At 37.5% G+C, this 27385-nt stretch overlaps 1 protein-coding gene across 2 annotated transcripts; it reads left to right on the forward strand.

Moving 5' to 3' along the window:
• The first annotated feature begins 13627 nt into the window (after nt 1–13627).
• LOC112696693 (protein ABSCISIC ACID-INSENSITIVE 5) lies at nt 13628–18410 on the forward strand. Of its 2 annotated transcripts, none has more exons than XM_025749520.3 (5): nt 13628–13820; nt 15529–16630; nt 17546–17617; nt 17725–17754; nt 17930–18410. In XM_025749520.3, exons 2-5 carry the CDS (start codon nt 15548–15550, stop codon nt 18026–18028), a joined length of 1284 nt encoding a protein of 427 aa, XP_025605305.1. In that variant the 5' UTR covers nt 13628–13820; nt 15529–15547; the 3' UTR covers nt 18029–18410. The 2 variants fall into 2 exon arrangements, with proteins under 2 accessions (XP_025605305.1, XP_025605306.1); XM_025749521.3 differs by lacking the exon at nt 13628–13820 and adding an exon at nt 13935–15314.
• Nucleotides 18411–27385: the final 8975 nt, after the last annotated feature.

A 27385-nucleotide genomic window follows, 5' to 3' on the forward strand; every position in this document is an offset into this window, starting at 1 on the left:
TACAGCGCGCGCACGCGTGCATGGGGTTGGGCTAGGGGCTTAGAGTTGGCCCAACGCAGGCCTAACTCTCTGGAGAATGACCTGGAAGTCGCGCTATCAGATCGGCGCGCACGCGGTATGTACGCGTCCGCGCGCAGTGAGAAAATTTGGAGGTCCACGCGTGAGCGTGCAGTGCGCTCTAGCGTGGGATGGCAGAATAGGTAAGGGCGCGTGCGCGTATGGTGCGCGCACGCGTACATGAGATTTGGGCCTGAGGCTTAGAATGGGCCTGAGGCACGCCCAACTCTCGGGTCCGTGGCCTAAATTGGTGGTAGCACGCAAGGGACGCGCACGCAGCAAGTGCGCGTCCGCGTACATTGTCGAGTTGTGAAATGGCACGTTAGCGTGATGCGTGCGCTCGCGCAGATCGAGTTTGGCCTGGGGCTTAAGGCTAGCCCATAAATGGCTCAACACTATGGGGTTTGGCTCAATTATTGTAGCAGCAAATCCGCGCGGACGCGGCATGTGCGCGTCCGCGTGAACGTCCATGTTCTTAAAAAAACGGCGCGCACGCACGTTGTGCGTGTCCGCGTGGATCGTGTTGGGCTCAAGGCATAATGTTTGCCCAAGGGAGGCCCAACTCTCGGGAGTGTGGCTTGTGGTGCATCCACACAGGGACGCGTGCGCGTACATGGTGCGCGCGCGTCCACACAATTTTTTTTTTTAGAAAACAAATTGCTGGGTGCTTCCTTTAGTGTTCACAGCTCTTATTCACTCAACCATCATACAATTCACAAGAATACAATTTTTGATATTATTCATCTACTACTAAACACAACATGCATGTGACTAAGCTAACAATTAAGTTGTACGAACAAATTTGTATGAAACATCTACCTACAATGGTAACTCAAATCACTTATTAAGTAAATTTAAAAGATTGGAAAGAGTTTACCATGGTGGGGTGTCTCCCACCTAGCACTTTTAGTTTAAGTCCTTAAGTTGGACATTTTGAGATGCTTGTTGTCATGGTGGCTTATGTTTGTACTCCTCCTTGAATCTCCAAGGATCCATGCTCCTCAATTGGTTGACAGAATTTCCAACCATTTTTATTAAGATTGGGCAGAGTTCTACCCAAAATACGAGTCCCCATATTTGGTCTTCACATAGCGAACCGGGATCCCATATCTTATTTTCGCATCCATTCGTTAGTTGAGTTCCATGATTTTGTCGGATGGGTGGTTGACATAAATGTGGTGGACACACAGAATTCTCTTTACTCCACCAATGCTTCCTTCTAGATCCATACAAGGTGATCCTTGTCCCAACATTATCCCTATACCTTGAGGCCTTGACCTTAATGAGCTTAACACCTACTTTCCAACCACTACACAACTCATTTCCACTTTTAATTCCACAAAGAGTTCTAAGTTGACCATCATTTTCAAGCAAACCATATTTAAGTGAGAAATTAAAGCTTAGAGATAGAGATTTTACCCACTTTAATGTTGTGTTGGATGGTAACTTGGGAAGGGAGGCTTCCCCACACTTAGACAATGCAAGGTCCACTCCCTTGTGCTTCTCTTTGATTGTTTCCACCTCTTCACAAGCTTTTTCAATTGCAACCTTTTCCCTTTTTCTACCTGGCTTGGTGTTGTCTTCAAGAACTTCATCTTGTCTAATGAGAGGTAATTCAATTTGGGATAGAAATTCATTGATGAATGAGTTCATCTCTTAATCAACCTCTTCATATTCTTCATATATACACCATGCCATTTTCGCTTTCCTTGGAAGGTTGTGTACACTCTTTTATAGTTTCAACGTCATGTCCAATGGGAGAGGATTCCATTATAGAGAGAAATTCATCCATGATTGAATCCATCTTTTGATAAGCCTCTTCCAAGTCTCCAACGATGATATGCCTTGGAGGTTGCGCACCCTCTTCAACATCAATATCAAGCTTCTTGAAAGATGGCTCCATGATGCTACATTCCCATGGACTTTCAACATCTCCTAAATCTTCAACCACTTCTTCCCTTTCTTCAATAATCATAGGCTCCTCCAATTGTTTTAACACAAAATTCGATTCCTCCTTCTCCACTGAATTTTCCAAGTTCTCCTTCATACTTTGCTCTTCTTTTGACTTTTCACATGGGGCTACGGAAGCACCTTGAGTGTTCAAGCATTGGTAGGCTAAGGTAGACACTACCTTGGTCAAATTGGTCACAAACTCAAGTGTATCTCGCTTCATGGCTTCTTGTCCTTGAAGTAACAAAGTGAGAGGATCATCTAGTGGGGCTTGATCATTATTTTGGAGAGAGGGTTCATAATGGGAAGGTGGTTCTTCTTGGTAAGGTTGTGGAGATTGTGTGTATTGAGGTAGTTTTTGGTAGTAATCTAGATAGGGTTGTGGTGGTTCTAAGGGTTCTTGCTCATAATGGTCATAAGAATATGGTATGAATGATTGGTTATATGATGGATATGGATCATAGGAAGGTGCTTGATATGGAGAGGCTTGTGAGAGTGGTTGAGAGTTATGTTGTAGGTATGGTTCATAAGCATATGGTGGTGGTGCTTGGAAGTCACAAGGTGAATCACCATAGCCATTGGATTGATATGCATCATAGAATGGCTCTTCTTCGTAGTGCATTGGTGGAGGTTGTTGCCATGAGGCTTGATCATATGCATATGGCTCCTCCCACCCTTGGTTGTTCCGTCCTTGATACACATCCTCATTGAAGCTCTCATTACCTACAACATAATTAGAACCAAACTCATAGCCAAATTGAGAATTCATGGTGGAAAGAGAAAATAAAATTCTACACTAGCAAATGAAGCAAAAAGCAAAATATTCACACTATTCACATATGTACAATAACCAATAACATAACACCATTGCAGCTCCCCGGCAACGGCGCCATTTTGACGATTAGATTTTTGATGGTATAGAATTTCACAAATGAATTCTCGTTGCAAGTATAGTTTCTAAACCAATCAATAATCCTTTCATACAAAAAGTTGTTTGTCACAAGTACAAACCCCTAAAATCTATAAACCGAAGTATTGGACCTCGGGTCGTTCTCCCTAGGAATTACAATAAAGTGTCTTGTTATTGGTTGTGACGTGTTTTGGGGTTTTGGATAAGATGCATGAAAAGCAAATGTCAATGAAAATAAACTAACAACTATAAAAGGCTCTTGATAAGGTATGAAAATTAGAAGTCCTATCCTAGTTATCCTTCTCAATTGTGATGAGAATTGTTCATTGCTACCACTTAGTTAACCCTTACTAAATAAAGGAAAGTCAAGTGGATGAATTGACTTGAGCCACAAGTCCTAGCCAACTCCCAAGGAAAGACTAGCTTTAGTGCACTCCAAACCAATTAGTAATCTCTCCAATTATCAATCAACTAAAGAATTAGATAACTCAAGTGTCACTAATTACTCTACCTAGTCCAAGAGGAACAAAATCTAACTAATAGCTATAAGAGACATTTTATCAAACACATAGAGTACAATACAAGTAAACACATGAATTTGCAAGAATTAAGGAGAGATCTAACTACAAAGGCAAGAGATCAACAATATAAAATCAAAGAAGAACAATTATTATGAATTACCTCTTATTGAATTGAAAGGAAATGGAAGGAACAATAGTAGATCTACAACAAAACATAAGAACAACATAAAGGAAATTGCAACAAAAGAATGGAAGAAGAATGCATGTAACCACAAGGGATTGAGAGGTAGAAGTAGAAGAAAGCAAAGATTAAAACTTAGATCTAAGAACTAAGCCTAATCCTAATCCTAATCCTAATCCTAATCCTAGAGAGAAGTGAGAGCTTCTCTCTCTAGAAACTACTTCTAAAACTAAACTATGACTAATGGTAACTAGATGTGGTAAAGTATGAGAGTAAAAAAATGTCCTCATCCCCCCTTCAATCCTTGGCTTAAATAGCATTAGAAATGAGTTGGATTGGGCCCACAAGGCTTGTAAATTTGCTAGCCACGAGTTTGCATGAAGTGATCACGTGCACCAATGGTGCGCGTACAGGGCGCGTACGCGTCCTTATATGTATAGAAACTATAGAAAATCTTATATCGTTTCGAAGCCCCGGATGTTAGCTTTCTAACCCAACTGGAACCGCATCATTTGGACCTCTGTAGCTCAAGTTATGGTCGTTTAAGTGCGAAGAGGTCGGCTTGACAGCTTTCCAGTTCTTTCATTTCTTCATGAGTTCTCCAACTTTTCATGCTTCTTTCTTCATTCCCTTGATCCAATCTTTGCCTCCTAAACCTTAAATCACTTAACAAACATATCAAGGCATCTAATGGAATCAAGGTGAATTAGATTTAGCTATTTTAAGGCCTAAAAAGCATGTTTTCACTCTTAAGCACAATTAAAGGAGAGTATACAAAACCATGCTATTTCATTGAATAAATGTGGGTAAAAGGTTATAAAATCCCCTAAAATCAATACAAGATAAACCGTCAAATTGGGATTTGTCAACCTCCCCACACTTAAACCAAGCATGTCCTCATGCTTAAACCAAGAGAAAGCAAAGGGATCAACATTTATTCAATGAAAACTAACTAAATGCAATCTACCTATATGCAACTATCTACATGAATGCAATTGCTTGGTCAAAATAAATTAATTCCCAAGAAGCATATATGCACAAGGGCTAAGGACTAGCAAGTCTAATCCACAATTGAATAGAGTTATTAAATATTTTTACAAACTTGCATGAAAAGAGATGATCATGGGTGGAAACATGTATTTGAGCAATCGAACCCTCACCGGTAGTGTTTGCACTCTATTCGCTCAAGTGTTTAGGGTTGATTCTCTCAATTCTCTCCTAATCATGCTTTCTAAGATTTGTTTTTCTTCTAACAATCGACATATATTTCATGCATGCATACAAGTATCATGAGGTCTTTTCTTTAGGTTGTAATGGGGCTAGGGTCAAGGTAGGATGCATATTTGGTTAAGTGAGCTTGGAATTTGAATCTTTGATAAGCTTAAACTTCCCACCTAACCTATGACATCCTATACAATTAAATTCCAACCTAACTACCCATTTTTCACTCTTTCACATACTCATGCAATTTCTTTTCATTTCACAACACATATGCATTGATTTTATTGAGCTATACTTTGATTTGGGGCATTTTGTCCCCTTTTTATTTCTTTCTTTTTCTTCTTTTTCTTTCTTTTTCTATTTTTTCTTTCTTTTTCTATTTTTCTTTTCTTTTTCTTTTGTTTTTCTCTTTTTTTTTTCTTTCTATATACAAGAACCTCAATGCATAAGGTCTATACATTTGATCAATACATGAGCATATACCCAATTCCCAATATTTCCAATAATAATACAAAACTACCATTTTATTCACCCAATGTCCCAAGGTTCCCACACTTGAATGATACTCACACACTCTAGCCTAAGCTAATCAAAGATCCAAATAAGAACATTTATTGTTTTCCGCTTTAGGCTTGTAATGTGCTAAATTAAAGAACCAAGTGGGTTAATCGTAGGCTCAAATTGGCTAACAATGGATGATAAAAGGTAAGGCTTTTTGGGTAAGTAAGCTAAATGAAATGATGGCCTCAATCATATAAATGCATGAATACACAAAATAATGGACATAAAGAATCAAACAAATCAAAGATTACAATCATAGAAAGAGAATAATGCACACAAGAAGGAAAATAAGTGGTTATAAGATGTAACCACACCATTAGGCTCAAGTCTCACTTGCTTGTGTTCTTAGCTCAAAACATGATCCACAAGATATATAATTCAAGCAAGTTTTATGAAAAGTTTTCACTCAAATCAATTGATGTGCCCTATAGATAGAAATCTTGAAAATTCATTATTTTGACTAAGCTTATTGTGTATATATATGCAAAAACTAAGAAAATGCGAGTAAAAACCATAAAATCCTAGAATGAAATGCAAAAGTGTTGGGATTAGAAATTTGTCACCCAAAATCGCCGACCGGTCGGACGACCTCCCCACACTTAAAAGTTTGCACCGTCCTCGGTGCACTCAAAGATGAGCAAGGGGGTACGGCGACTCTCCGGATTGCTACGTGTTCTTAGTCTTGCTTCCGTTATTGCTTGTGGTGCATCATTTATGAAAAACAAAAATATAACACCATAAGATGAGAAGATATAAAAGCAAGGAAGCATACTTTGTTGGAATGAGGTAAATCACTAGAATTGAGTGAGTGAATTAGTGTGACATTAATGAAAAATAAGTGTGTGAATTCTAAATTAGGCGCCTTTTAGAACACACATTAGCAGAAAACTCATGTCACAAAAGAAGCATGCACTTCACTTATCCTAGTATGCTTGAGATGCTTTAAGTGAACTTGTAAGGTAAAACAAGCATTAAAGAAGCATGAAAGCATTCAAGTCAAACATATATGGATGCATATAATCATAAAATATAATGCATTAAGGTGAATGCACAACATCATCCATCAAGAAGTTGCCTAATCACAAAATAATACTCAAATCACATGGTGGCCAAATCATGTAATTCAAGAAGAGTTACAAGCTCGAAGGCAATTCTCATCACTTGGTATTTTTCAAAAGGTAAGCATGAAAAACTCAAAACCAAGTAGAAAAATATAACCTCAATCATAGAATCCAACAAAGATTATCGAAAAACATTCATGCTAAAATAGCATTTAGGCAATAAGGGGGAAGCAATGCATAGTAAACAAAGTCAATAATCCAACACTTATGATGAAAAGAGAGAAAATAAAATGAAAACTAAACTAAAACTAACTAACAAACTAACCGACTAACTAATTAACTAACTAAAATAAATGGTTATCAATGGTGTTTGGAAGTGTTGGATGAGGGGTAGGAGGAGGGAAAAAGAAAGGAGGAGGAAAGAAATAGAAAGAGGAGAAGAAAAGAAATGTGGTGAAGGAAGGAAATCCACGCGTACGCGCGCATGCCGCGCGCGCGCGGATGGTTTATTTCGAGAGTGGCGCGTACGCGTCATGTGCGCATGCGCGCAAGTGGGGTTGTGCCAAAGGCACAACGTTGGCGTGGCGTAAGCATAACTCTCTGGAAAATGTATGGAATGTGGAACTTTTCAATCCACGCGTACGCACACATGGCGCACGTGCGTGGATAGTCCAAAATGCATGATGTGCGCGTACGCGTGGATGGTGCTCTGTTTTTTTTTTTTAAATTTTGCTATGTTTTTGCACCAATCTAAGCATTCTAAACCTCCAAGCATCTACCAAAACACCCTAAAACCTTATTTAACATACTTAAACTACCAAATATACTCAACTAACTAAACAAAACATGAAATTAGACTAATTCTACCAAATATTTACAAAAGAGAAAATGAAAAGATTTTACCATGGTGGGGTGTCTCCCACCTAGCACTTTTGTTTATTGTCCTTAAGTTGGACTTATGGGGAGCTCCTCTCAAGGTGGCTTGTGCTTGTACTCATCTTGGAACTTCCACCAATGCTTGGACTTCCAATAAGCTCCATCATTCAAGATTAATATCTCCAAGCTTTGATGGGGTTCTTCACAAACCATGGGCTCCCAATGTTGATCCTCATGTGTTCCCGGATCCCATATTTTGTCTTCACACCCATCTCCAAGTTGATTATCATTAATCCATGTGGGTGGTGAGCAAGGTGAATTCTCAACAAAGTGACCAAACATCCTTCTAGACCCATGTACTTTAGTTATACACCAACCTTTGCTATCAAGCTTTGGACATGTGACCATGATGAACCTAGAATGATGCTTCCAACCACTAACCATCTCCTTTTTACTCTTAAAGCCACAAATATATCTAAGTTGACCATCCGTTTCAAGCAAACCATATTCAAGGGGAATAATAAAGCTTGAGTATAAAGAATTTACCCACTTGAATGAGAGAGTGGATGGTGGTGGCTTGGGGAGAGGTATTTCCAATGTGCTAGTAAGCTCCACTCCCTTATTTTCTTCCTTGATTGCCTCCACCTCCTTAACGCTTTCAAATCCAACCGGAGAAGGTTCTTCATGCTCAAAGGATTCTTCACCACTAAGACTTGATGCTTGATCTTCATCACCAAGGGAACTAAATTCTTTCTCTATCCCATCCAAGTCTTCATATGGAATATGCCTTGAAAGGTGTGCACTTTCCTCCCTAGCATCAATTTCAATCATCTTGGAGGGGTTCTCTTCAACTCTATGTTCCCATGGAGGCTCCGCATCTCCTAAGTCTTCTACCACTTCTTCTTTGTCTTCAACAATTAAAGCTTCCTCCAATTGTTCCAATACAAAGCAAATTCCTTCATTTCCCACCAGAGTTTCCAATCTCTCCTTCATGCTATGTTCTTCATTTGATTCTCTACATGTAGCCATGGGAGTTCCTTGAGTGTTCAAGCATTGGGATGCTAATTGATTTGTTACCGCATCCAAGGCGGCCATGAAATTTTGCACATCCCTTTTCATCTCTTCTTGCCCTTTAACAAGAACACCAAGGGTTTCATCCATTGGAGATTGGGGTGGATGGAAGGATTCATCATTTTGGGGGAAGGGTTCATAGTAGGAAGGTGGTTCTTCTTGGTAGAGTTGTGGTGGTTCAATGTTTTCCATTCTTTCCACTTGTTGCACAACACACTCCATGGTTGCTTGAAATTGATCCAATGCTTCCTTGAGATGATCCCTTGACTCTTGTTCCTCTTGGATATCATGAGTAGGACCATAGGGCTCTTGGATTGAAGGACATGAGTATTCTTCCATGGGAGGTTGTGGTGGAAAGTAGTATTTATCTTGTGGTTGAAAATTTTCATATATTGGAGGTGGTTCATCTTAGTAATAATATGAAGGGGTGGCTCTTGAAAATATTGATGTTGGGGTGGTGGTAGCTCTATGTGTGGTTCATATGGCTCATATGGTTGTTGGTAGGATGGATATGGACTAGGGTCATATGAAGGTGGTTGGTAAGAAGGGGCTTGTGAGTATGGTTGGGAGTTATGTTGAGGATATGGATCATAGGCATATGGTGGTGGTTCTTGAAAGTCACAAGGTGATTCACTATAGCCATTGGATTGGTATGCATCATGGAATGGCTCTTCTTCATAGTGCATTGGTGGGGGTTGTTGCCATGAAGATTGATCATATGCATATGGCTCCTCCCACCTTTGATTATCCCATCCTTGATACATCTCTTCATTGTAATCTCCACTTCCTACAACATAGTTGTAATCACACTCGTAGCCAAAATGAGAATTCATGATAGCAAGAGAGGGCAAAACAAAAAATAGTAACAAATAAAGAGAACAAACTAAAAACTAACAAAGAAGCAAAAAGCAAACATATTCACAATATTCACATATATACAATAACCAATAACATAACACCATTGCAATTCCCCGGCAACGGCGCCATTTTGACGATTTGATTTTTGATGGTATAGAATTTCACAAATGAATTCTCGTTGCAAGTATAGTTTCTAAACCAATCAATAATCCTTTCATACAAAAAGTTGTTTGTCACTAGTACAAACCCCTAAAATTTATAAACCGAAGTATTCAAACCTCGGGTCGTTCTCCCTAGGAATTACAATAAAGTGTCTTGTTATTGGTTTGAGTTGTTTTGGGGTTTTGATAAGAGGCATGAAAGTAAATGGCAATGAAAATAAACTAACAACTATAAAAGACTCTTGGCAAGGTATGAAAATTAGAAGTCCTATCCTAGTTATCCTTCTCAATTGTGATGAGAATTGTTCATTGCTCCCACTTAGTTAACCTCTAACCATGGAGGAAAGTCAAGTGGATGAATCAATTTGATTCTTCAAGTTCTAATCAACTCCTAAGGGAAAGACTAGCTTTAGAGGCATTCAAATCAATTAGCAATTTCTAATGGTCAACCAACAAGGGAATTGGATAACTCAAGAGTTACTAACTACTCTACCTAGGCCAAGAGGAACAAAACCTACACTAAAATCCAACCAAACATTTCATCAAACACTTGGAAGGCATATAAGAAAAGCTTAGTAAATTCATAACAAGAATAGAATTTAACAACAATTATTGCAAAGAATTAATCGACAACAATCGAGGAAATCACAATTATCATGAATTACCTCAAATTGCATTATTGAAAGGAAACAAAGGAACAACAATCTATCCAAAACAAAATGGAGAATTACAATTACGAGAGCACATAACTAGAAAGAGAGAGATGAGAAGATTAAGAATTGATAGAGGAGAATTGAATCAAAGCATGAATTAAACCTAGATCTAAGAAGAGAGATTAACCTAAACCTAATCCTAATTCTAGAGAGAAGTGAGAGCTTCTCTCTCTAGAAACTAACTCTAAAACTAATCCTAGTGAGTAGTGTTTTATTGCCTAGTTGATTCCCTATTAATCCTTCATCCTTATATTCCTCCTCCTTAGCATTTGGCGCCACAATGGGTTCAGAAACCCTCTCAAATCGCTAGGCACGTGTTGCATTAGAGAGGTCATGTGCCATCATCGGCGCGTGCGCGCACGGTACGCGTGCGCGTCCTTGGCCTGTTTCGCACCGTGCGCGCGAGCGCCTTGTGCGCGTGCGCGTGCATGACTGACTTTGCTTCTTTGACTTTTTATGCTTCTCTCCACTTGTATGCTTCCTTCCTTGCTTCCTTTTGATCCATGCCTAGCCTATTTCAATCCTGTAATTACTAGCAAACACATCAAGGCATCTTATGGAATCAAAGAGAAACTAGAATTCATCAAAATAAGGCTTAAAAAGCATGTTTTTACACTTAAGCACAAATATGGGAAAGATAACAAAACCATGCTAATTCATAGGCTAAATGTGACAAAAGGTTATCAAAACACTCTAAACTCAATACAAAATAAACCGTCAAATTGGGGTTTGTCAGTCATCCAAATAACACCTGAGCGATTCAGGATCGATCCCACGAGGATTGTTGGTCTAAAACAAACTATGGTTATCTTGCAGGTTTTAGTCAGACAGATCAGAAGGTTGTGTTTTTATGAAAAGGGAAAACTATTCATAATTTGTATTTGTAAATTGGAATGAAATCAGTAAGATGGATATAATTGAGGATTGGAGTTGCTTTGTCTTCCTGAATTAACTCTTGCATTACTGTCTTCTTTGCTTGTGAGTGATCTCTTCAATGGCAGGCTGTAAATGATTAACGCCTTTATTGAGAGGTCGTTAATACTCCTCCAGATCTGAACCCCAGGATTAGTGTGGATCCATCTCTACTTGAGGGTGAAGCTCGTACAGTCCATTCTCCTTAATGATCTTACTCAAAACGCCACAAACAAGGTCAGATCTTTCAGATCAGAGAATACTGCATCTTTGGGTTCTAGCCACAGAGACCTTAATCTCTCCGTAAATCGGTTGAACTGGTGTCTCGAGAAGTCCCCAACGAATTCATGGATTAGCCGTCTGAGAGATGTATGATTCAAGCTGGTGTTTAGTGCTTTCCATTGAAGTATTCACACAAATCCAAGTAGACGCAAATGTTTGTCAGGCACGTTCGTCTTAGTATGATGAATAGAGCTGATTGTCACTGATCATCCTATTCACCTTAATGAATCATCTCTAACTATTAAAATATAACATATCATATATTAATGAGACCTTTTATAATTTGATTTTTGTATATATTGTTGCATTAAAGGCTAATCATAATAATACACTTTAAATATTATTAATGTTAATTGATTTTTTTGTAACCACTAATTTATTTTTTTTCTTATTTCACTGTACCTACATAATATTGTAGAGATTGGAGTAAACTAAATTTTAATTGTCATTAATTTTAATTAACTTTTTTTTGTAATCACTAATTTATTATCTTACTTACCTAACATTTGTTTCATATTTTCTAAAGTGAAATAATAATTTATTCTAATTTTTTAACACAATTGTTTTCAAATTTTATCATAACTAAATTTAAAAATATCAAATACTTAAATTAATTTATTCAATTGACAAATTTACTCATAACATCCATAAATTCATACACATAACATCTATCATTTTATACTCATAATATTTATAATTTTATATATATGATATCCATAATTAATAATTTTTTACAATTAATATTACTAAATTTTAAACTATGTGTATTATTATATTTTTTAAATTATTATCTCATATGTGCACTAATGGGTCATAATTTTAATTATTTTAATATTTTTTATTTAATATTCATATGTAAGTTTATTTATTGATTTTAATATAATGAGTTAATAATTACTTTTAAAAATTTATTTTTTAATTTTTGTTTATATTTCATTTTTCATTTTTTTAATAATCTATATATAAAATATGAGTTGTATAGTAGAAATTGTTAAAAATTTTTAATTTAATATTCATAATTTTATATGTATAATATCTATACTTTTAAACACATAATATTTATAATTAATAGATTGATGTTAATTTATTATTTTATTTTGTAGGTTAAAAAAATAATAATTTTGGACTTTTTAATAAATAGAGATTAATTAAATATAAGATATTTTTATTGTTTTATAAAATTTTTATTTGAAAAAAATTATAAAATTATGAATATAATAATAATAAAAGAACATTTTTTAAAATTTAATTCACATTTAATTTAGGGTTGACTTTTAATGTACTTAACTGAGAGAAGATAATGAGAAAAAATAATTATAAAAAAATTAATTGTATTAATTAAATTCAAAGAATATTCACACTTTTTTATAAATATAAATATTATTAATCATCTATTTTTATATATTGTCTATAATATGTTGATTACTTAACATTACTCTAAAATTAATACTACAATAAAATAAAATAAAATAAAATAAGACTAATAAAAAAAGCGGAGAATACTATTAGGGAGCAATGATGGGAGGGGAGGAGAGCTAAACACGAAATTCCTAACTTAGATGAAACATGGAGAAGATAAACATAGGTTCAAATGCTGCGTGATATATATAGTAAAATAAAAGTAGAATAATACCATGAAAAATGTTTATGCATGAGCCGGCAAAGGCAGAATAATGAAATGAACATGTCCATCCATATCTTTTCCATCTTATTTAGAGTATTTAGATAGTAAAATTGTATTATCCCAATTCATTTTACTTAAATGTTTATATAGATTCAAATACACTTTTAGTCTTTATTGATCCAATAATGTTTATTCATTTTTTTAAAAAAAAAATCTGAAGCAACATTATTTTTAAATAATAATAATAATAATAATAATAATAATAATAATAATATAAGTGGTAATATAATAAGTTATTGTTGTCCTTACAAAAATCTGCTGGTATAGCAAAGAAAAATTAAAAGGTACATGAATCAAGAGCAAGACCAGAGGGAGGGGTATTTTACCCTAAAATAAATAGAGTTTCCTTTTATGGCTTGTGATGGGATCAGATACCTAGCAATTATAAGTCTGCGTCCACAAGCAATTCATTTTTTATGTTTTAATTAATAATTAAAAAATAATGTAGTGATGGATACGTGTTGGACTGTAGAATAGGCTGCAGCAAAAGGAGGTTGTAGCAGCGACACCTGCCCTTAACGTGGCGGTTCCATGATTTTTCTGAGTATGTTTGCGCCAATTGACTCTTTTGTTCTTTTCTTTAATGCCTTTGTTTTGTTTTTGTGGGCCAAGCCTGAAATGGATCATATGGAAGCTGGTGCTGCTCACTAAATATTTCAGTCTTATTTGTTCCTTCTCTTCTATCCTTTGTTTTATATTTGTAGTCAGTTCTACTCACTACTCCTTAATCCTTATCATACTCAACACAAATAAACCTCTTTCTACATAAGCTAAGGGGTTTTTCGATCTATATACTTCCAGGTATCTACATAACTTTATGTATCATTCTCCATGCTTTGATGCGTGAAATATCCATCTAGATGTAGATTATTATTATTATTATTATTTTGTTTATTCTGTGTGACTAGGTCCCATTTTGGTTCCATCTTTTTATTTGATTATCTAATGGGCTTCTTATTTAATGGGATTTGACAAGACCTAATGTTAAAATATAATTGGTGTATATGTTAATTTAGGAAATGACTTTTATTTTGTTTATGATGAGAAATGTCACTTTTGTTTGTTTAATAATTATAATTCAATTTAGTATGTTAACTCATCCTCGATTAAGATTTAAGCCCTTTATTTACTTTATATGGCCGCCGGCAACTGTTTTACCAAATATGGAAATATTCTTTTCTTTTGACCCCAAACTCCATTCAATAGAAAATGTATATTTAAATGTTCTTTTAACGGGGTAGATCTTTCCTTCCCCTAGATTTAAGTTTCATTTTTCTAAAGCACGTGTGAAGTTTTTCTTTTTTTTTTTTCTCTTTCTCTAGACATAATAATCACCACAAGGTATGTTAAACTAGCTTAAAACACGGGGAAGACACAATTTAACTTGTTTAATTGGATTTTATTTTAACAAAAAATTACTTACTTAAGCAAGGCTTTAGCCTAATAATTATAATGTTATTTGTTGTTCATCTTTTACATCATGTTCTTGGCTATCAAATCAAGAAAATATTTGTGGCTATACCAGAAGAATTGAGAGCTAACGGCGGAGCCAAGTTAAGGCCCCACATTTTAAACAAAAGAAAGTAGCATTTTTTTTTTTTTGGTGACTGAAAGAAAGTAGCATTTATTTTAATGTGATAGTTCCATGATATTCTATAGAATAGAATTGTAGAATACCGTTGAACTTTGATGTTTACTTCTTTATTAAAAAATAAAAAAATAAAAAATAAGAAACTGGCTTTTGTACGTGAAAATGTGAAATTCAGTGTGGAATCAAGAAGCGAGAGCATCTATCATTATCTAGTTTTGAATAATATTAAAATAAATGTAGAATAGCATTTTGTTGCACCCCAAATAGAAGAAAAATGAATTCATTCCAAGTCGGTTGCTAATAAAATATTATAGTAAATAAATTATATAAATTGAAAACTACATCTCTTCTTTTACCTTAAAAAGATTATTCTAGTATTAATTGGTTATGCTTAATTTCAAGCATCATAGCCAGGGAAAAAAAATTTACTAGCATCCATTACACTTTATTAATATGTTAGGTTACGTTTCTGAGATATAAAATTGTATTAATGTTCTGTTAATTTCTGTATTTTATTTATTTTTATTTTTTTCAAAATCAAATGGAATAACGGTAAAAAACATAACCTCATCACGATAAAAGATGATAATGATGGGGTATAATGTCAATAATGGAAGTATGTTCAACACTATAGTTACTTATGCATGAGAGAGAGAGAAGCCAAATGAGCGTTGTCTTGAAGGAGCAGTTCACACCTTCACAAGGTGACAACTTATATTTATCATTAATCTAAAAATATTTATTTTGAATTTTTCATCCATTATATAAATAAATTGAACTTTATTTAATAATAAAAATCCAAGAGTTAATTGGAATACTTTGGTTTCTAATTTATTCATAACTGATCACAACTGAAACGGTAACGGTAGTTAATCTAACTAATCTTGATCTGATGAGGCTTTGTTTGTTTTGTTGCAGGAGATAGAAGAATTCGAAAATGGTGGTAGCAGAGGCGGAGATGAACAACAACTCCCAGGGAGAAGTGCAATCGCCGGTAATCCAAGTGGGAGAGCAGCAAGCCGGGAAGAACAACCACCACCCATTCTCCTCCCTCGGGAGACAATCATCCATATATTCTCTGACCTTAGATGAGTTCCAGCACACACTGTGTGAGAGTGGCAAGAACTTCGGATCCATGAACATGGACGAGTTTCTTAGTAGCATATGGAATGCAGAAGAGAACCAAGCCATAGTAAACTCTTCTAACAACATCACCAATAATAACACACCACTAGGTGAAGCTTCTTCTGCAATGATGAGGGAACAGCAGCAGAGTCTCCATCGGCAAGGATCACTCACTATTCCTGCGCCTTTAAGCCGGAAAACCGTGGAGGAGGTTTGGTCTGAAATACATAATAAAGTGGAACAGACTCAGCAGCAACAGCAGCACCATCATCAGCAGAGCAAGAGCAGCAACAGCAATGGCGCCATGCATACAGAGATTACTTATCGCCAGCCAACCTTTGGGGAGATGACTTTGGAGGATTTCTTGGTCAAAGCAGGGGTAGTTCGGGAACAATGTGCAATGCCGGGGATACCACAACCACTAGCAGCTTCTCATCACCATCACCATCCTCATCATCAGCAGCAGCAGTATGGGGTGTATTCTGGTAACAACTCTGCAGCAATGGCTCCTTCTTCTTTTGTTGGAAGGACTATTATCGGTGGTGGTGCTGTGGTTGCGGCTGCTTCGCCGTACCAGGCAGAGCCTTCTGGATACCCTGGGAGTAGTGGCAAGAGGGATGGTGGCGGCGGAGCATACCCTACACCGGGTTCCGCCGGCGGGGTTTGTTATGGAGGGAGGGTGGTGAATGGAGGGGGTGGGTACGGGGTAGGGCCCTTGAGCCCGGGCTCTTCGGACGGGGTGGGCACTGGGGAGGGTCAGTATGGGGTTGAGATGGGTGTGTTGAGGGGGCGCAAGAGGATGGTGGATGGTCCTGTCGAGAAGGTCGTCGAGCGACGGCAGCGGAGGATGATTAAGAACAGAGAATCTGCTGCTAGATCCAGAGCCAGAAAACAGGTGCTCTATTGCTCTTTTTCATTCATTCATTGATATTATTGTTTGTGGTGTCTACCAAACAAGACCTTGTTTCTCTACATCTCAAGTTTATGGTGTTAAATGTTGTTGCTTAATAATTTGATATAAACAGCTTGATTCATACCATGAGTGACATGTATGGTACCATGATCTCAAGAATATTGAATGAGTTAGAACAACAAAACTGCTTCTTAGTTCTTAAAGTCTTTTCAGATAATGCGTGTGTGAACTCAAGTTTCTGACCTCTAAGTTGCATTTCTAATATCTTCTAAGTAAGATGGAAGTGAAACCTATTTGTTAGCTTGAGTTACGTGAAACCTACAATAACTTTTCCTATACCCTTATCCAATAAAGGAGAAAGTTGACTTAGCTTATTATATAAATATTTTAGTGAATATTAACATCATTTTTCATGTATCCTGTTTAAGAGGTTGATGGAAAATATTTTCTTTGACAGCTTCACTAGTGAGTGAATGCATATAAAAAAACTTCAGTATTTCTGTTTTATTTATTGGAATATTTTAGTACTTACTTGGTAGTTATTATTATTACATCAACTTTATTGTTCGAAAATAGAAAAAGCAAAATAAATTGTCATTTTCATTCATTTTCTTATAAAAAGATTTCAAGTTCTTTCAAATTTTAATATCATATTAATTTATATTTTTTTATGTTCAAAATTGTCTGTACATAAAAAACGGATATTTGAAGAATTAAAATTTGACTAGATAGAAATTATTAAAAAAATTATTAGGTATATACTATGCATTTATATATAACTCATTTTTATCATGTATTTTGAATTTTATAAAAACAATAGTTATTTTATCTCGACTCCTTTATCATCGTAAAGATTACTTACTTTTGACGTTTTTTTTACCTGCTATGCTTTGGCAGGCGTACACAGTTGAATTAGAAGCAGAACTCAACCAACTGAGAGAAGAGAACGCCCAACTTAAACAGGCGCTGGTATGTACCATAGAAATTAACTTGTGATATGTTTCTTATTGTGTTTACGTGCTAACTAATAATTTCAGTTACTGATGAGTGATGATCATCATCATTTTGTTTTGTAGGCCGAGTTCGAGAAGAGAAGAAAGCAACAGGTAAGTGTCAACCAATGATACTATACAATTCTCAGTTTGAAGTTTTTGTCAAATTCCAGTTAGTCACCAACAAAATGACGTATTTTTCATGTTGACTTTGTTGAATTGGAAGAATCCTTTGTTTTAATAGAAGATAGGCCAAAACATCATGTAATAATGGGTTGTCCTGGTGCAGTGTTGTGAGGAGGAAATGAACGTTAGAGTTCAAACCAAAGCTCAGAAGGCAACAGAGAAATTGAGAGCATTGAGAAGGAACCAAAGTTGTCCTTTGTGAAAATTGTGCGACACAACTTCATGCCAGTGGTAGCAACCTAACCAGCATAACCTTGGATTCTAGAAGTGGGCATTGGATTTGGTCTTATTCCATCTTCTTGTTTGGTTGATCGACCACACAAATTTCCACCTGCTAAATTAAAGCAAGCAAGGAAACGAGAGATCAGAGTGGAACAGAAAAGAAGTGAAATTGTGATTTTGATTTGATATTTTAGCCAATGCAAGTTCACGAATGTATAATATAGCTCAAGGGGATTACTAAATCAAATGTATAATATAGCTGTTGTATTTTTTGTGTGCATCATTTCGCACTTGTTTTACTATAAAATCAATGACGTTTGATAAGGATATATATGATAACAATACCAGTATTCGAAGCATGACATTTTAAGCATAATTTATCATCATTTATTGCAATTTTTATGATGATCTAACTTGTCTATGGGTATTTAAAAATACACGAGTTGTCCATGAGCACTTTTGTAGCTCTACGTTTATGTTATGATGAGGAAAGTGAATATGCACACGTTTCTAATGTTATCATTATAGCACACTATTGTCAAATGTTTATTTCTAGGCTTGGCATTTTGATCAAAATGTAAGGTGGAATCTCGAGAAATTTAGTTATGGAAGACAAGGTAGAATTTTAGTTTTTTTCTGCACCGTATATATAGAGTGCTTAACAGATGCGATGTTACTCATTTACTTTACAAGCATTACTAATTGTGCATATCTAAATAAAAACTATAGAAACAGGTTCTGATGTATCCAATGGTAAGGCTAAAGATTAGAAACAGTTGAGCATGAGCTACTAACCTCAGAAAATGATGGTTCTATATCAGAAATTTTCTGCAAGGTATAATGCTTTTCGCAACAACTATATATCATGAATTATTTCCTTATTCTTGTGTTTTTTCGTATTTTAATTTATTCATTTCCTTTCTTTAGTAATATGATGAGTTTGGAAAACTCCAAATTAATTTAATGATAATCAAACATTATTAAAATAATTAATTACAAAATTATTAATTTGATTTTTAATCCACACTTATTAATTAATAATTTTGTTATATGCAGATTTCATCAATGGGCACAAAAGAATGCATGAAGTCTAATTTGATTGACAAAAACAATCAGCCTTTGTGCAAAATATTAATATAAGTGACTGATTTATTAAAATGATAATTGGGCCAAAAATTTAAGAAGCAAGCCCAATTAACATCCTTGCAAGACCAACAAGGGTTAGGTCCAAAATTAAAAATAAAAAGAAAGCAGAAGATGAATGCTTCCCACGGACACAAACTCATTCCATGGTTAGAAGTCAAATTTTGAATTAAATGGATTTAATGAATGTCTTGGTATATGGAAAGAAAAAATCTAATTTGATGGCATTTATTGAGTTGGGAACGTTACAAGGCAAAAGTATGGGAATTTGATTTTAATTGACAACATTCATTGCTTCCATAGCTTTGCTTTTCTTTCTACTCTCTCTTCTCTCTCTTTGCATTCGGTCACCTCACTGTCAGAGAAGAAGATGGTAGAAGCAAGTAATCTGAAGAAGGAAGCAGAGGCTAGGCATGGGTAATGTAAACCTAACTCATTTTCATTTTCTTCTTTAATTACATTGCAAGTTTTTCTCTGTTCTCTCTCCTCTTTCTTTCGGTCTTGTCTCGCAGGAAAGGAGGGATGAAGCAAGCTATCAGTAAAAATCACAGAGAAGCTAGTTGCAAGCAAGAAGCCATTGTGATGATGGCAGCAAGAAAAAGAAAACATAAAGTATGTAGTGGTTGAGATTTTCACCAAAGATGGTAAGATTTGGTGAGGTAATCTCGAGCTCTTCATACCCAAAAAGAAAGAAGAAGATCTCGGCCAGCAAGAAGAAGATCCTTGGAGATGGCTTGTCTCTGATCTTGCTCAACCACCACAGGAGGTAGCTACAGTGGCTACGTGATGGAAGAGGCAGAGATAGGAGCAGATGAAGCTATTATCATCATGAAGCATCAAGGGCCAGAAGTTCATCTTGGAGAGCAAGAAAAGATGAAGGGCTCGGATTGATGAAGATTGGTGACCAAGGAAGGACTAGAGGTAATTGCATGTTGGTTATTGCATTCGGTTACTTCTCCTCTCTCTCTGACCGAACTGGTTTGCATGAAGAAGAAGAAGATTAGCTTGGTTCTTTTGGTTTCAACCGTGGAGGCTTCTCCCTCTATAAATAGGGTGAACAGCCAGGGCTTGAAACAAGGAGAAAGGGTGAGAGTGCAAGGCACAGAGCTCTCAGAGCTACCTGAGCTAACAGAAGTTCTTCTCCTTCAATGTATTCTATTTTATATTTTTCTGTTTAATTTTGTCATGTCTTGAGTCTCATGGAAAAAGGCAAAACAGTGAGGTTTGTATGAAAAAGCCATAGAGCGAAAAAAGGCAGAGAGTGCAAAATTAAAAGAAAAAGTCATAGATGTCCTTAGAGTTCCTTTGTACATCTGTGTTGTGTTTCATGATTATGTGGGAATCCCCTTATAAGTTGGGTTAGCACTTTACAAGTTGAAATCTTGGCAGTGACCAAGTCAAGTTCAGTTTGGGATTAGATTCTGGACTTGTCCCAGATAGAAAGGGTAGTTCCTAAGGAGAATTGGTGTTTGTAATCAAGAATGATTATAGTGAAATTCTATCATCTTTGTGATGGAGACTGGATGTAGGTTGCACTGCACTTAGCAGCTGAACTAGGATATATCTGGGTGTAATATTCTCTCTCTTCTACTCCATTTCTGTTTCTATTGCACAGGAGATAAAACCAAAAAATATCTCGTGCCAAGTGACGAGACAAAAATAAAAGTCTCGTGGCTAGGGATGAGACAAAAATCAAAAAGTCTCTAGAAGTTGTTTCAAAGACCAGCAAGTGTTAAGAAGTGAAAAAAGGGGCTAAGATTCAACCCCCCTTCTCTTAGCCAATGAAAACCATCAATTGGTATCAGAGCTTGGTCTCAAAGAGATCAAGCTTTGCAGCTTGGAGAAAAGATCCAGATGGCAGAAAGCAGTGGCTCAAATCTGGTGTGCTACAACATTACAGAAGGACAGTCAAGCAACAGACCACCTCTTTTCAATAGGTAAAACTACACCTATTGGAAGGAGAGAATGAAGATCTTTGTGCAAGTAGTAGACTACAGACTCTGGAAGATTATCCTGGAAGGTCCTCAATTTCCATCCACCACAAGTGCTGATGGAGTGGTCACTCTTAAACCAGAAGCAAGCTGGATCGAGGAAGATAGAAAGAAGGTGGAGCTAAATGCCAAGGCTGTCAACTTGCTCAACTGTGCCATCAGCTTCGAGGAATACCGACGGGTATCACGATGCACAACGGCAAAGGAAATCTGGGACAAACTTCAAATCACTCATGAGGTAACCACCATTGTAAAGAAGACTCGGATAGATATGTTAAACAGAGAGTATGAAATGTTTGCAATGAAGGAAGGAGAGTCCATTGATGAACTGTTTGAAAGATTCAACATCATCATTGTTGGCTTAGATGCTCTGAAAATTACGTATCCTGATTCTGTGCTTGTAAGGAGAGTGTTGAGATGTCTCACAAAAGAGTGGGAAACAAAAGCCTTAATTATTTCTGAGAGCAGTAGCCTAGATTCCATGACATGTGATGATTTGAGAGGAAACCTTCTTGCTTTTGAAAACACTTATTTGAAAAAAGGATTCAAAAAAGAAAGGAATTGCTTTTTCTTCTATGACTGACCCTCTGGATGATGAATCCAGTGATAACTCCTCTGAAAATGAGTTGTTTCCCAAAAAATTTAGGAAAATGGTGAAGTTCAAAGAGAAATGCAAAGGCAGTAGTTTAAGGAAAATGAAGAAAGAGCTAAGCAAAGTAACTTGTTACAACTGCAAGGAAATGGGGCATTTCAAATCTGATTGTCCCAAGTTGAAGAAGGAGGAGAAGCCAAAAGGAGGAAAGAAGAAGGGACTGATGGCTTCATGGGAGGACTTGGAAAATGACTCAGACGATGATGAAGAATCAGAAACCAAGTCACAACCTTGTCTCATGGAAGATCACATAGATTAGGTAGTCTTTCACAACCCTAACACTGAAGATCTTCATCTTATGATAGACCACCTTTCTGGAAAAATAAATGTTTTCTACTTGATAATCAAGATCTTGAACAACAAATTATCATTTTTAAAGTTGAAAATGGTTTTCTCAAAGAAAAGTTAAGGGAGGCCGAAACTGCTTGTGAACTTGTTGAAGAAAATAAGCAGTTAAAAGCCCAACTTAGAAGTTGTGAAAGTGACCATTCTGTTGTTGCATATGTAAATTGTTTCAAGGAAAATGAAGAGTTGCTGAAAAAGATTAAAAGTCTTGAAAATGACTTAGCCAAGTTTACTCAGAGTTCTGAAAATTTAAATCAAATCTTGGCTAGTAAAAAACCACTCTTTGATAAAGCTGGTTTGGGGTTTTACAAAAATTTCAAATCTGATGAGAAACCCTCTTTTGAAAATAGAGCTTCATCTTCTAATGACACAAGGTTTCAAGACCCCACCTACTTTAACAAATCAGCAACTCCAAGGTTTTGTAGACTATGCAACCGAAATGGACACTTTTCCATTCAATGTTTTTTTGGTGAAAGGATTATTGGTGATAAACTTTACAAAGTTGTTTTTGATTATAATGGACTAGGACATAAGAGATGGTTTAACGTGAAATGATCCAAGAAAATTTGGATACCTAAGGTCACTTGAGCTTGTTTTGTAGGTGTGCCTAGCATCCAAATGGAAGGAAAATATGTGGTACATGGACAGCAGATGTTCTAGGCACATGACCGGAAAGACAACCTTCTTCATAAAGCTTGATGAGTATGATGGAGGACTTGTCACTTTCGGTGACGATGGTAAAGGAAAAATAGTGGTCGTTGGAAAAGTTGGTAAAACCTTTTCATCTTGTATAAACGATGTTCTTCTTGTAAATGGTTTGAAACATAATTTACGTAGTGTAAGCTAATTGTGTGATTTAGGATTTGTAGTTGTTTTTAGAAAGTTTGTGTTTTGGTTGTTTGTGAAAAAACTGGGGATATTTTATTTAAGGCTAAAAGATGCAATAATGTGTATGGATTGACTCTTGAGGACTTAAAAGAACAAAATGTAACATATTTTACCTTTCTTGAATCTGAAAAATGGCTTTGGCATAAGAAATTGGGTCATGCTAGCATGTACCAAATTTCTAAGTTAGTAAAGAAAAATTTGGTTAGAGGAATTTCCAATATTGTTCATACCCTGGGTCGAGCTATCCGACCTGGGATGATTGAAGATAAAGCGACCGACCTCTTCAGATTAGACTATCCGACCTCTTCTCAGAGAGCTCGGCCAAATCGACAAGAGAGCCCAGTAAAGGGCCCAAATGGAGGAACACGACCGAAATCCTAAGGCGGCCTAAGCCTATAGAGATAAGGGCGGTTCCGTTGAAGACACGCTGACCTCAACCCTAAAGATAAAGATAAGATAAGATAACTAACTTATCTTATCCAACAAAGGTCACGTCTCAACACTATAAATACACTGGAGCACCTAGGTATAACTCATACTCTGATTCTACTCAATACCTGCTTAATACCCTTGCTAACTTAAGCATCGGAGTCCCTTGCAGGTACCCCCCACCCTCCGGGGATGAAGGATCAGCACCACTACCAAGTCCAACAAGTCGGACACATCAGCTCCGGCCACCGTACACCTACTGGACACGTCGGCTCCGACCAACACAGAAGATCTCATCCGAGATCGGCCTACAGTTTCAGGTAACCCTCGGAACATTGGCGCCGTTGCCGGGGAACCTGGAAGTCATCCCATCAACATGGTGGATGACCATGAGAACGACCACGATTCAGGTTTAGAAGACAGAACGCCACATAAAAATGCGGACACGATACTCAAAAATACTCCAGAAACCAACGGAGACAAAAAAATTCATCAAATCCAGGAGTAATAGAAGCACTTCAAAACCGATTGGAGCAACTTGAGAAAGAAGCCCAACATCGACGTGAAAAAGAAGAAGATCTACGCCGGGAAATAAGGCGGCGCCGAGAATTAGAAGATAAACTTATAAGACTCGAAGCTGATCTCAAAACTAAAGCTACTCGACCATCCACAGAGGATAGCTCTCAGAAAGATCAAGATCCATTCACCAGAGAAATCATGAAAACCAAAATTCCAAAAGATTTCAAGCTTCCGGAGATGACTCTATATGACGGCACCTCGGATCCCAACCATCATCTCAGCAACTTCAGAAGTAGAATGTACCTCACTGATGCTTCAGATGCAGTTCGCTGCAAAGCCTTTCCAACAACTCTAACCAAGACAGCCATCAAATGGTTCGACAACCTACCTCCAAAATCCATCTCGAGTTTCGACGACCTGGCCAAGAAATTCCTGGCCCGATTCTCCATACAAAAGGATAAATCTAAACACGCGCCTAGCCTACTAGGGATCAAGCAAGGAGATCGGGAGAGCCTTCGCAACTACATGGAAAGATTCAACAAAACATGCATGGACATACAAAGTCTTCCAATAGAAGCTGCCATTATGGGCATCATAAATGGCCTACGAGAAGGACCATTTAGCCAATCTATATCGAAGAGATACCCGACCTCCTTAGACGAAGTACAAGAGCGGGCACAAAAATACATCAACATGGAAGAGAACTCTCGACTTAGCGAAATCTCAAGGTTCGGTTCTGCCTACCGAGATAAAGAATCCAAGAAAAAGGAAGATCGCTCCGGAGAGAAAATCAAAAAATATCATAACTATACCCCTCTTAGGGTATCCTTGGTAGATGTTTACAAAGAAGTCTGCCATACAGAGAAAATCCCTTCAGCTCGGCCACTTAAAGGTAAAAGAGGAGGAGGAAATCGGAATGAATACTGTGAATACCACCGACTTCGAGGGCATTCCACCAATGAATGCTTCGATTTGAAAAACATCATAGAAAAACTAGTAAGAGAAGGAAAACTAGATCGGTTTTTGGCTAATCGGGATGACGAACCAAGAAAAAGACGAAGGGATGAAGATGTTGGACGATCTGAACGATCACCTCGCACACCGAAAAGACACGTTCACGTAATACACGGCGGATTTGCTGGAGGAGGAATCTCCAAATCATCTCGCAAGTGACACCTCAAAGAGGTATACCACGTCGAAGGAAAAAAGGAAACCCCAGACATCCCAGCAATCACGTTTACCAAGGAAGACGCATCCGGAATCATCTCGGGACATGACGACCCTATGGTCATTACAATCATACTGGCAAACGCCAACCTTCACCGTACACTAATTGACCAGGGAAGCTCTGCCGACTTCTTATTCAATACTGCCTTCGACAAACTCGGTCTAGAAGAAAAAGAGCTAAGAGCATACCTGAACAGTCTGTTCGGACTAGGAGATACCCCAGTTCAACCGCTGGGATACGTATCGCTGCATACAACCTTCGGAAAGGGAAACCAATCCAGAACACTCAAGATAGACTACATCGTGGTTGACGTAAGCTCGGCCTACAATGCCTTAATAGGTCGGACAACGTTAAATCAACTCGGTGCAATAGTTTCAACTCCACATCTATGTATGAAATTCCCAACTGCGGAAGGGATAGCTACAATAAAGGCAGATCAAAAGATGGCACGTCGCTATTACAACGAAAGCCTAAACCTCCGAGGTGAAGGAGGAGAGTTCCACACAATCGAGCTCGGTGGAGTTCAGAGGCGAGAAGAACTCCGACCACAACCCGAAGGAGAAGTAGAAAGAATCCAGATCGGAGACACCTCGGATAAAACAACTAATATTGGTACGATCCTAAAAGGAGACATAAAGGAATCACAAATACGGTTCCTACGAGATAATGTTGATCTCTTCGCATGGAAAGCCGCCGACATGCCAGGTATTGATCCCGAACTAATGAGCCACAAGTTGGCAGTTTATCCGGGATCCTGGCCGGTACAATAAAGACGAAGAAAACTTGGACCAGAACGAGCTCAGGCTGTAGAGGAGCAAGTACAAGCGCTACTTGAGGCCGGGTTCATAAGGGAAGTCAAGTATCCACTATGGCTAGCAAACGTCGTCTTGGTGAAAAAGTCAAATGGGAAGTGGCAAATGTGTACCGACTACACCGACCTCAACAAAGCCTGCCCAAAAGACCCCTATCCACTCCCAAGCATCGACACTCTAGTGGATGCTTCATCAGGATATAAGTATCTCTCATTCATGGACGCATATTCAGGGTACAATCAAATCCCTATGTATCCACCAGATCAAGAAAAAACCTCGTTCCTAAAACCGAAAGCAAACTACTGTTACATAGTGATGCCTTTTGGTCTCAAGAACGCAGCAGCTACTTATCAAAGGCTAATGAATAAAGTCTTCTCAGTTCACATCGGAAAAATCATGGAGGTCTACGTGGATGACATGTTGATAAAGACACAAAGCGAAGAGACATTATTAACCGATTTGATTCAAGTATTCGATACCATAAGGAAGCACGGCATGCGACTTAACCCGGCTAAATGCACCTTCGCAGTTGAAGCAGGTAAATTTTTAGGATTTATGCTCACACAAAGGGGAATCGAGGCAAATCCAGATAAATGCCAGGCCATACTCAACATGAAGAGCCCAACCTGCGTCAAAGAGGTACAACAACTCAATGGAAGGTTGGCAGCCTTGTCCAGATTCCTCGCAGGATCAGCGATAAGATCCCTCCGTTTCTATGCTACCTTGAAGAAGGGAAAGAACTTCGAATGGACAGCGGAATGTGAACAAGCCTTCAAAAACTTTAAAGAATTCTTGGGGCAACCACCTATCCTATCTCGACCACAAGAGGGAGAATCGCTCATACTATACCTCGTAGTAGGAAGTCAGGCAATAGCCTCAGCGCTGATTCGATAAGACGAAAGAGGCCAACAACCCGTCTACTTCATTAGTAAAGCACTACAGGGGTCAGAGCTGAACTACCAGAAAATAGAAAAATTTGCATACGCTTTGATACTCACATCCCGGCGACTTCGCCCATACTTCCAGGCACACACCATCAAAGTTTGGACCAACCAACCCATAAAAGGGATATTACAGAAAACAGATCTGGCAAGAAGAATCCTACAATGGGCAATCGAGTTGTCCGAGTTCGACCTCCAATATGAGGCACGGACAGCCATCAAATCACAACACCTGGCCGATTTCATCGCAGAATTCACAGACATCCCGGAAATCCCATAGAGTGGAACATATACGTCGACGGATCCTCAAATAAAACAGGAAGCGGTGCGGGTGTGATAATCGAAAGCAACCAAGGAACTCAACTTGAGCTCTCCCTTAAATTTGGATT

This window comes from Arachis hypogaea, chromosome 6 (assembly GCF_003086295.3).
Source record: "Arachis hypogaea cultivar Tifrunner chromosome 6, arahy.Tifrunner.gnm2.J5K5, whole genome shotgun sequence".
Taxonomy (NCBI): Eukaryota; Viridiplantae; Streptophyta; class Magnoliopsida; order Fabales; family Fabaceae; genus Arachis; species Arachis hypogaea.

Excerpts from the sequence above, each read along its gene's own strand:
- LOC112696693 (XM_025749520.3), top strand. The coding sequence starts at position 15,548 with ATGGTGGTAGCAGAGGCGGAGATGAACAACAACTCCCAGGGAGAAGTG. Across the intron at positions 16,631-17,545 it reads GATCCAGAGCCAGAAAACAG|GCGTACACAGTTGAATTAGA; the intron begins GTGCTCTATTGC and ends ATGCTTTGGCAG. Across the intron at positions 17,618-17,724 it reads CCCAACTTAAACAGGCGCTG|GCCGAGTTCGAGAAGAGAAG; the intron begins GTATGTACCATA and ends TTTGTTTTGTAG.